The following is a 10248-nucleotide window of genomic DNA, read 5'->3' on the forward strand; positions in this document are numbered from 1 at the left end:
CCCCCCCCGGCTCAGCCCCGACCCGTTGGCGCAGTAATTCGTCGCCTGTTTCTTCTGCAGGTTCACCCCTGTGGGAGGGGGGGGGGGATTATTACGCCCCCCAGAGCCCCCCCAGTCACGAAATACCCCCCCGGAGGCCCCCCAGTCACATATCCCACCGCTCAATTCCCCCCCCGCACCTTTGAGCGCTCCGGTCTCTGACCCAACCCACACATGTGTACCGCGGGCGGTGACCGCCATCTTGTCCCGGTCCGTCTCTTCCCCGCGCTCCGGACGGGCGCCGGAGCGGCGTTCCATCGTTCCGGGCGGGACACGGTTTCCAACCGGACCCATTTGTGGGGGTGCCGTGAGGGAAGGGGAAAACGCATGCGCAGATGGGTTCCACTCGCCGAGTCCTTCCGGGGTTTGAAGGTTTCCACCCCGACGGGATAACCAATGGGGCGAAAACCAAAGCGGAAGGGGCGTGGCCTCGACGCAGCCACGCCTACCGGAAGCACGCCCCGTGCAGTGTGTGCGGGGCTCTCCCATCTGTTCTGTGTCCCGCCCCCCCCCCCCCCCCCCCGCCTCGAATTAAGACAAACTCGGGTTTTTTTTAGCAAAAATAGCCATTTTTATTTCGATCGAAGGCAGCGGCACGTGCTCGGAGGGAGGGGCTGGAGGGAAAAGAGAGAAGAGGGGGATGAGGGGGGGACCAAGTGCCCCCCAAACCCCCTCCCGGACCCCCCCCCCCCGCCTCAGGCAGCACCACTCACTCAGCGGGTGTCAGTCTGGGGCGGTATCGCCTCATCCTCGGCGGGGGGGGGGGGGGAGGAAGGACAGACGGACCCCCCCACTGCACCCCACGGGGACCCCGGAACCCCCACGGCACCCCCCACTCCCCCTTAGCCCCCCCCCCCCCCCCCATAAAGTCACCCCGAGACCCCCCATGGCACCCCCTGACCCCCCCCCCAGACCCCCCGCGACCCACAGTGTCACCCCGTGACACCACCCCCCCCCCACCCAAAAAAACCTCCGCCCCCCCCCCAAAAAACTGACCCACGGACCCCCCCCAACTCACCTCAGCACTCCCCTCTACGACCCTGTGGGGAGGAAGAAGGGGGGGGGGGGTGATTTTCCAACCCCCCCCAGTCGTGACAAACCTTCCCCCAGTCGCGACAACCCCCCCCCCCCAGTCGCGACAAACCCCAATTTTTCAGCTGTTCGACTGTTTTCACCAAGGTCAAAGTGAGCTAGTTGACCTCATCACCAAAATTGGGGCGTTTTCGGCTCGTTTTCAAACGCGCTGACATCACCGCCGTCACTCACCTCCCCCCCACGGGTGTCCTCAAACCGCGTCTGTGGGGAGAAACAACGCCGGGGGGGGGGGAGGGGGTTATTATCACCCCCCAAAATTAAGGGGGGGGGGCACCCACGGGACAACCCCCTCCCCAACCCCCCCCCAGGCGGGTCAGCCCCTATTGTGCTCAGCAGTGGGCATCAGCCGAACGAGATTCCTGAGTGGGGTCATCACACCCACGGGGGACACCCCCACGACCCCCCAAAACCACCCTATAAGTGGGGACACCCCCCCCTCCCCCCCCCCCCCCCCGAGACCCCCCATTCATCCCTCCGGGATGAATGGGGGGTCTCGGGGGGGGGGGGGAGGGGGGGGTGTCCCCACTCGTGTCACCCCCCCCCACTCGAGACCCCCCGTGGGCAGCACTCACCTCCCACCCGCGGCTCCACCTCCTCCTGTAATGACAATATTAATTAGCAGAGGGATTAATTGGGCCCCCCCCTCCCCCTCTACGGCCCCCTCAGACAGTCCACTCGGGACCGGGCGTCCTCCCGTCCCCCCCACTGTCACCAGTGGGTTCAACCTTCGGCAGGTTCTGGTGGCGGGTGGGGGGGTCAGACGCGCGGGGTTTCCTCACGGGGGGCCACGGGGGTCACCGGCGCCGGGAACTCACCGTCTGCGGAGAAAAACGACAAAAAAAAAAAAAAAGGGGGAGGGAATTAGTATTTTGGGGAGGGTGACGCGCGTGGGAACCCCCCCACGGGTGGGTTTTTTTTTGGGGGGGGTCCGATCAGGGCTTTGGTAACTCGGTGCTGCCATAGGACTCGCGTCGTCCAGTCCAGTGTGTCATCGCTTCGGACCTGGGGGGGGATCTGTGGGGTTTTGGGGGGGTTCCGTGGGGTTTTGGGGGGGTTCCGTGGGGTTTTGGGGGGGTTCCGTGGGGTTTTGGGGGGGTTCCGTGGGGTTTTGGGGGGGGGGGGGATCCTTACCTGCGGGGGGTGGAGGGTTCCACGCGGAATTCAGGGCGCGTCCCCCACTCTGGGGTTAATTCGCCACGTTTTGGGGTTTCGAAAGGCGGCGCCACTCCGTCACCCTCCGCTGGAGCGGCGGGTGCCGCTCCCCCCACCTGAAAAATTGTTATTAAAACGGTTTTTTTTAAGCAAATAAACCTAAAAAAGCCACGCGTGGCCCCCCCCCGGCAGTTCTCAGGTCTAAAGTGGCATCAGGGACACTCAGCCATATGCTTGTCGTTGTCATTCGTCACCGAACAGCGCGGGGGACCCAAAATTCCCCCCACGGGAGGGGGGGGTGGGAAAGGGGTCACGAGTGGGGGGGAGGGGATGGGGACACCTCAATTGTACCCTGAACACCCTTAAGTGACCCAAATCCCGGTGCTCACCTGGGATGGAGCCACGGGTGATCACGAGCCACCGGTTCCACCCCTCGAAAAAAAAAAAAAAGAAAAATAGTTAAAAAGGCGTTTTGAGCGCAATTAAAGGTCCCCGGAGGGGAACGCGGCGCCGCTCAGAGGCTGATTTAGGGTTTTCCCCACGGGGCATCGGCAAGAGAGAGTTCGGGGGGGATCATCCCGGCAGCACCGAGCCCCCAATTCTGCCTTAAAATCAAGTATTTTATACCAACAAAGCGTGTGCGGCTGCGAAAGAGCGAACTGAACACTCACCTCCGGCAGCGAAACCATTTGGAGCAGTAAGAGCCTAAAAAACAAGTTCGAAAATGCGTTAAAAATACGGAAAGGTAGAGAGGAGCCTCCACCCGGGTCGGGCGAGACTCCTCCGTTCTCCTCAGAGCCACTTCGAGCCGTCACCCCTCGGTCAGTTCAGGTCTGTGAATGGACTCATCACTGAACAGCCTCTCCCCAGGCCCAGATAGGCCCAACCCCCCACCCCCACACCCCCTCGGTAGGAGACCGCCATCGCCTCACAGAGAGGACTGATCGAGGAGCCACAAAATGGCGGCTCCGCGGCCCACAGATCTCCCTACCGGCACAACTCCACCGCCTCACTAAAGACGCGGGTGCACTGGGGAAGAAGAACAGGGCCACCGGGGCCGTTACACCCCTCCCCGCGCAGGCCCTCGAGCCCTCCCGAAGGTCAGCGGAGAACCCACAGCCCCTCACCCGCACATCTCAGCTATCAGCGACAAAAATGGCCGCCCTGCCGCCGCCTGCGCGCTTAAATAGGCCGCTGGGCATGCTGGGAAGGGGCGGGAAAAGGCGCGCGCGCGCAACGCATGCGCGTACCGCCCCCCCCCCCGCCGACCGTTGGGGTTTGTGGGCAGGGAAGGGCTCCGGTGGGCGGAGTATGCAAATGACGGGGGGCGGGGCGAATGCAAATTTAAGGCAGGGCGTGGTACTGCGAAGCGCCTGCGAAGGGTTTAACGTCTGCCCGGCGGGAGGGGGGAGCGGCGCGAATGCAAATGAGGAGGCGGGGCGTCACTCTAAACAGCGAGGGGGGCGCGGCGCGTCGTTTCGTGGGGGCGGGGCGTCCGACGAGAGGCGGTTAAGGATTGGCTGGAGGGGCGGGGTAATGCAAATCGAGAGCGATATGATGCGCGAGGGGGACGATGGGAGACGACGGTGAGGGGGGGTTCTGCGGGGCTCCGGTGCCCGTGGGGTCCGATTGCGATGCGCGAGAAGAGAGAATCGTCGGGGAGTTGCGAGAGGAGAGGAACGGATGGGTCGGTGCTGGGAGGGATGTCGTGACCGTGACGTAGAAAGGTGTCGCAGGCTATGGCGTGTCGTCACTGGGGGCAATTTTGTTATCGCTTCTCGGCCTTTTGGCTAAGATCAAGTGTAGTATCTGTTCTTATCAGTTTAATATCTGATACGTCCTCGATGAGAGGACTTTATATTAAACGGATTTTTGGGCTCGGGAGTTGGACCCGGAGCTTGCTCCCTCCGCTCCGCGCATCGTCCCGGTATTGCAGTGCCTCCGGGAATGGTGCACCCCCTCCGGGGGACTACTTTATGTCAAAAAACAGACCGATAGTCGCGTCTAAGTCGCGATATAAGAACCTTTCAATGTCGTGACTCTCTCATAGAAGACTCATCTTCTTTATATCGCGTTCTGTGAGCATCGCTGCATTCCGCGTGGATGGGTATCGCGACGGAGCGCGCCTTTCACGCCACCAGTTGTCTCCGCGTGTCGTAATACGGGGTACTCGCCGTCCTCTATGCGATGATACGGGGCACCCGCTGCTCCCCTGTGTTGCCACGCGGGCCTGCCGCCCCGCATATCGTAGGTTGGGCCACCCCTGTGTCGCGACATGAGGCGCCCACCACCCCCCCGGGTCATCGGGGCACCTGCTGCACCCCGATGGTGCGACGCACGCCCTCCACCCCTTATATCTATGGGAGAAGCCACCTCTGGGTCGTGACATGGGGCACCTGCTGCCCCCTGTGTTGTGACATGCAGTACCCATCACCCCTGTGTCGGGACGCAGGGCACCCCCATGTCACGACATAGGGCGCCCACCATGCCCTGTGTTGTGAAATAGGCCACCCACTGCCTCTATGTCGTGACATGGGGACATCCCCTGTGTTGTGAGACAGGGCACATGCTGCACCCCTCTGTCATGACGTGGAGCACCCACCACCCCGTGTCGTGACATGTGACACCCACTGCCTCTGTGTTATGACATGGGGCACTTGTCAGCCCCCCATGTCATGACATGGGGCACACACCACCCCCCCCCCCGTGTTGTGACACAGCGCACCCGCCGCCTCTGTGTCATGACACGGGGCACCTGCCCCCTCTGCATCGTGACACAGGGCACCCGCCACCCTGTGTCGTGACATGGGGCACCCACCATGTCACCACCCCTCCCGTGTCGTGACACGGGGCACCCGCTGCACCCCTGTGTGGAGACAGGGGGCACGCGTCACATCACCTGCCACCCCCTGTGTCATGACATAGAGCAGCCACCACCTCTGTGTCACGACACGGGGCACCCACCCCCCACCCCGTATCGCGACATGGGCCCCCCCCCCCAAGGGCAGATTCTCCATCCCCGGCTCTGAGCTCACCCCCCGCCGCGCTCCGGTATTTTCTTACTAAATTCTACGTATTTAGTGGGAAAAAAAAAAATATATATATATTTTTATATTATTAAAAAGCGGGAAACGTCACCCCTGAGGGAGGGGGGAGGGGTTCCCCTCATACCCTCTCAGCGCCGCCTGCGCCCCCCTCCTGCCCCCCCCCCCGCCCGCACTTCGGTGGGTTTTTTCCTCAAAAAAAACAAAAAAAAAAGCATTTTAAACCTCTCCCGCCCCCCCCCCCCTCCCCCGGACCGACCCCGAGGCCTCCCCCGGTCCCGTTTTCCCCCCGCCATTCCCGGTCCCGCCGCCGCCACCCCCCCCACCACCCCCCCCGGCCCCGGTTTGCCCCCCGCCTCAGTCACCGAAACAAAATGGCGGCCGCGGCGCGGCGGGCGGGAGCGCTCGTCTCTCTAGCTTTCCCGCCCGCCTCCGACCAATCCCGAAGCGGCTTTACCCCGTCGCTAGGCAGAAACCACCCGCCACGCTTTGCGATAGGCGGGAGGGCGGCCAATGAGAAAATCGCCGCCGCGCGCGCGGGCGGGGCCTCTCCCTGCGACCGTTGCGCACGTAGGTGGGGCTGGTGCGTGTGTGTGTGTGGTGGTGGTGGGGAGCGTTGGAAAACGCGCAGCGCGCATGCGCCCCGCCGCCCCCTCCCTCGCCTCCGCGCATGCGCCGCGCAGGCGCGCCTGCGCGGCGCATGCGCGGAGGCGAGGGAGGAGAGGCGTGGCCTGCGCGGCGGCGGCGCTGCGCCTGCGCGGGCGGCGCGCGCGGGGGGGTTGTGGGGGGTCTGCGCATGCGCGGCGGCGGCCCCGGGGGCGTCGTGAGGCGGCGGCGGCGGCGGGCGCAGGGCGGCGGGCAGGGCAGGCCCGCGGCGCTCGCTCCCCTCCTCCACCGGCTTCGGCGGCCCCTCGTTTTACTTCGTCAGTCCCTCCTCTCCCTCCCCTTCCCCTCTTTCCCCTTCCCCTCCCTTCATCCCTCCCCCTCCCCGCCCCGCGCGGCCTAAGGCCCGGCCGCCGCTCGGCCTCGCCGCCGCCTCGCGCTTCCGCTTCCTCCCTCCCTTCCTTCCTTCCTCTCCCCCCCCCTCCCCTTTCCCCCTTCCTCCCCTCCCTTCCCTCTACCCCAACCCGCCCCGCCGTCGCCATGGACGTGAAGCGGCTGAAGGTGACCGAGCTGCGGGCCGAGCTGGGCCGCCGCGGCCTGGATTCCCGCGGCCTGAAGGTGGAGCTGGCGCAGCGGCTGCAGGAGGCCCTGGACGCCGAGATGTTGGCGGCCGGGCCCGAAGAAGGAGGCCCCGCCGGGCCTGCGGCCTGTACCGGGGAAGCGGGCCCGGCCGGTGGCCCTACCACGCATCACCACGGCGATGAGGAGGAGGAAGAGGAGGAGGAGGAGGAGGAAGAGGAGGAGGAAGAGGAGGAAGAAGACGAGGAAGCGCTGCTGGCCGATGAGGAGGAGGCGACGGGAGTAGCGGCGGCGGCCCCCGGTGAGGCGGAGGCGGCCCTGCCCGGTCCGCCGGAGGAGGAGGAGGAGGAGGAAGAGGAGGCGGCGGCGGCAGAGGAGGAGGTGGCGGCGGCGGCGGCGGTGGAGGAGGAGCAGCAGCAGCCGCCGCCGCAGCAGCAGCAGCAGGAGCAGCCGACGGCGGAACCGGAGCCGGTGCCGGAGCCCGAAGGCGCCGAAGGCGGCAGCGGCGGCGTGAACGGAGCCGAGAGGCCGCAGGAGGAGGGACCCAGCGGGGATGAAGCCGCCGCCGCCGAGGTCAAGGAGGAAGGAGCCCAGGCCGGTGAGCACCGAGAGGACCCCTCTCCTCCTCCTCCAACAGTCCCGGTCCCGGTTCCCGCCCCCCACCGGGGCAGGGGGTTCCCCTCCACTCCTCCGTCCCGGGGAAGGGGTTTCTTTCCAGCTCCCCCGGTCCCGGTTCCCCCCCTCCCCCGGGGGTAGGGGGTTCCCTCTCGCTCCCCCCCCCCCCCCCCCCCAGGTCTCCCCCAAATCCTCCCTCGCTTCCCCCCCACCCCCCCCCCATTTAACTCTTCTCTGAGTTATTCAAGTTATTTCCAATTTCTGGGCTCTCTATTTCCAATTTCTGGGCTCTCTATTTCCAATTTCTGGGCTCTCTATTTCCAATTTCTGGGCTCTCTATTTCCAATTTCTGGGCTCTCTATTTCCAATTTCTGGGCTCTTTTTCCCCTTCCAGACGTCTCACGCCGCACCGAGAGCTGTCCAGAGGCTCTCACCCCACTTTTGGGGGGCGAGAACCTCATCCTGAGCTCTTCCCCCCCCTCCCCCCGCCCAAAATTTTAGGTGTTTCTATTATTTTTTTTTTCCGGGCGGCCCTTCTGAAGCTGTAAAATTGAGTTAAAAACCGGGTTCCCCCCCCCCCCCCCCTCCCTTCACCGTGTCGGGGTGGAAATAGGAAATGGTTTTGTCGGCCGAGCTGCGTTACGAGGGGAAAAAAACCCAACTTTTTAAGGAATAAGTAGGAAAAAGTTCTTTTTGGAGTTTGCTGGAGACGGGTGTTGATAGAAAATTAATTTATTTTAATTGCTTCCCTCTGCTGGGGGCTGTCGGGAGGTGTCGGAGGTGAGCGGGAAACCAAAGTCTTCGCTTAAAAAGCGCGACGTGAGCCGAACTCCCGGTGCGGCGCTCCGGTTTTGGGGATTTATCGGGGGATAAAAAGAAAAAAAAAACCTCTCTTTTTATTGAAAAAGCATTTCGCGTGTCACCGGGGCTGAACCAAAAGTATCCCCGGAGCAAAAATTAACTATAGTTTTAACGATTAATATTTATCGAGGAAAAACTTTTCCTGTTTCCGGGTTTTGAGAAAGGCCAAACTGGTGGGTGTTACGCACATTTTAGGAATTTAGGTGTCGTTTTTCTCCTTTATTTGCGAAATACCGCAAGAATCGGCGAGGTTTGATGTTTCTCTCGGGGCTCTCGTTAGCGAACGGCTAATTAGTTCGTCGTTCTCGTAGCGGTTTGGGTTTTACCGTTATTAATTAACCCGCGGACGTTGAACCCCGCCTTTGCCCTGCCGGATGAAAATCTCGAGTATGATTTTGATTTATTTGGGGGTTTTATTTTTTAGGTACAGGGGGGGTGGGGACAGTTCTCACCTGCCTTGCTGCCGCTTCCGAGGTTTTCCCACCCCTTTTCCGGCAGGTTTGGGATTCGCCGGCTCCCAACAAACGCGGGTTTTTGGGTTGGCGTGGTGGGTTGTTCTTTCTTTCTTTTTTTTTTGTGGCGTCACGCGCCGCGCCGCCGTCCCCACGTGGAGCTCCGGGAGAGAGGGAGGGGAAGATAACGACGTTAACGAGGACGGGCGGTTCGAAGCATCGTCCGGATAAAAAGGAAAAGCCGAAAAGTTATAAAAATCAGTTATAAACTGTCGTTCTCCGCTGACGGCCACACTCCGGCGCCTTTTTAAAGCGAAATAATTAAAGTTTTATAAAACCCGGCCGCGCAGAGGTGGAAGATAGCAAATTTTCGCTCTTAGATTTTCACAATTTTGCCACTTTGGGGTAAAAATTGAGGTCTTTTTTTGGTGTTTTTTGTTTTTTTCCCCTTCCCGCAGCAGACGAGGATGACAAATCCAAACCCGCCGGCTCCGACGGAGAGCGAAGAGGCGTCAAGAGACAGCGGGACGAGAAGGACGAGCACGGCCGGGCGTACTACGAGTTCCGCGAGGAGGCTTATAACAGCCGGTGGGTGGGGAGGGGGGGGGCAACAAATCCCCTCCCCCGGTAGCCAAACGGTGGCCCCCGCCGACCCTCGCGGCCCCCTCCTCTACCTCGTTTCATCCCGCAGCTCCAAATCGCCGCCGCCGCCGGAGGAAGAACCCCGAGAAGGCGAAGAGGACGAAAGCGTCGTCATTCTGGACACCTGTACGTAAGCGGAACCGCCTGATTTTTGGGGGGTGGGGGGGATTTTGGGGGGGGGGGGGGGATTTACGGCGGATTCGGTGGGCTTTGATCTCTTCCCCAATCGCTTTCCAAACCGGTTTGGGGGCGGCGCTGCTGTTTTCCGATTCTCAAAGAAGCCCACGTGGCGCTTTCCCTCCGGTGGCGCTTCCCCCGTTCCTCACCTTTTTATTTTTTGAATTTTTATCTTTAATTTTATATAAATTTTTTTTTTTTTTTTGGGGGGGGGGGGGGGGTTTAGATACTTCCGATCTTCACTTCAAAGCCAGCAAAGACCGTTACGGGGGGCAGCCCCTCTTTTTCGAGCGCTTCCCGGCGCTCTGGGCCGGAGCCCGCAGCACTCACGGCGTCACCAAGGGGAAAATCTGCTTCGAGGCAAAGGTGCCGCGATGGGGGGGGGGTGGGGGGGGGGCGCAGGGGGTGGGGGGGACATTGGGGGGGACACGGAGGGGGGTGGGAGCTTGCTGGAGCCGGAATCTCCGGGATTTTGGGGAGGGGGAGGGGATGGGGGGAATGGGAGAGCAGGATGGCGAGAAGGAGATGAGAAGGAGGGGCGGGGGGGGGGGGGGGGGGGAGCACCTGCTGAAATTTGGGGGTAAATGGTATGGGGGGCACTTTTTTGGGGGCACCTGCTGAAATTTGGGGGTAAATGGGATGGGAGGGCTTTTTGGGGGGGGAGGGGGCTTTTTTGGGGGGCACCTGCTGAAATTTGGGGGTAAATGGTATGTGGGGGCTTTGGGGGGGGCGCTTTTTTGGGGGGCATCTGCTGAAATTTGGGGGTAAATGGCATGTGGGGGCTTTTGGGGGGGGGAGGGGCTTTTTTGGGGGGCACCTGCTGATATTTTGGGGTAAATGGTATGGGGGGGCTTTTTTTGGGGGGAGGGGGCTTTACCTGGAGGTGGGTGGAGGGCTTTTTTGGGGGGGCACCTGCTGAAATTTGGGGGTAAATGGTATGTGGGGGCTTTGGGGGGGGCGCTTTTTTGGGGGGCATCTGCTGAAATTTG

At 62.1% G+C, this 10248-nt stretch overlaps 1 protein-coding gene and 1 long non-coding RNA gene across 3 annotated transcripts; one reads left to right on the forward strand and one right to left on the reverse strand.

Moving 5' to 3' along the window:
• Positions 1–595: 595 nt before the first annotated feature.
• LOC309684505 lies at positions 596–3132 on the reverse strand. 2 transcript variants are annotated; one of them, XR_014270297.1, is made up of 8 exons: positions 2958–3132; positions 2676–2718; positions 2266–2402; positions 1860–1952; positions 1707–1731; positions 1306–1335; positions 1058–1079; positions 596–653 (listed from the first exon to the last, which is right to left on the reverse strand). It is a non-coding gene; the product is annotated as an uncharacterized lncRNA (long non-coding RNA). The 2 variants fall into 2 exon arrangements; XR_014270298.1 differs by lacking the exons at positions 596–653; positions 1058–1079 and having other exon boundaries at positions 1090–1335.
• A 3016-nt stretch (positions 3133–6148) lies between these two features.
• On the forward strand, positions 6149–9644 carry LOC309684506 (heterogeneous nuclear ribonucleoprotein U-like protein 2; the record flags this gene model as incomplete). The annotated part of the gene is made up of 4 exons (XM_082500404.1): positions 6149–7110; positions 8899–9028; positions 9132–9208; positions 9486–9644. Coding segments are annotated over exons 1-4 (1003 nt in total), but the record flags the coding sequence as incomplete, so codon positions are not given.
• Between the last annotated feature and the right edge of the window lie 604 nt (positions 9645–10248).

The sequence above is a fragment of the Vanellus vanellus genome (assembly GCF_965231255.1).
Source record: "Vanellus vanellus genome assembly, contig: HAP1_SCAFFOLD_2398, whole genome shotgun sequence".
NCBI lineage: Eukaryota > Metazoa > Chordata > Aves > Charadriiformes > Charadriidae > Vanellus > Vanellus vanellus.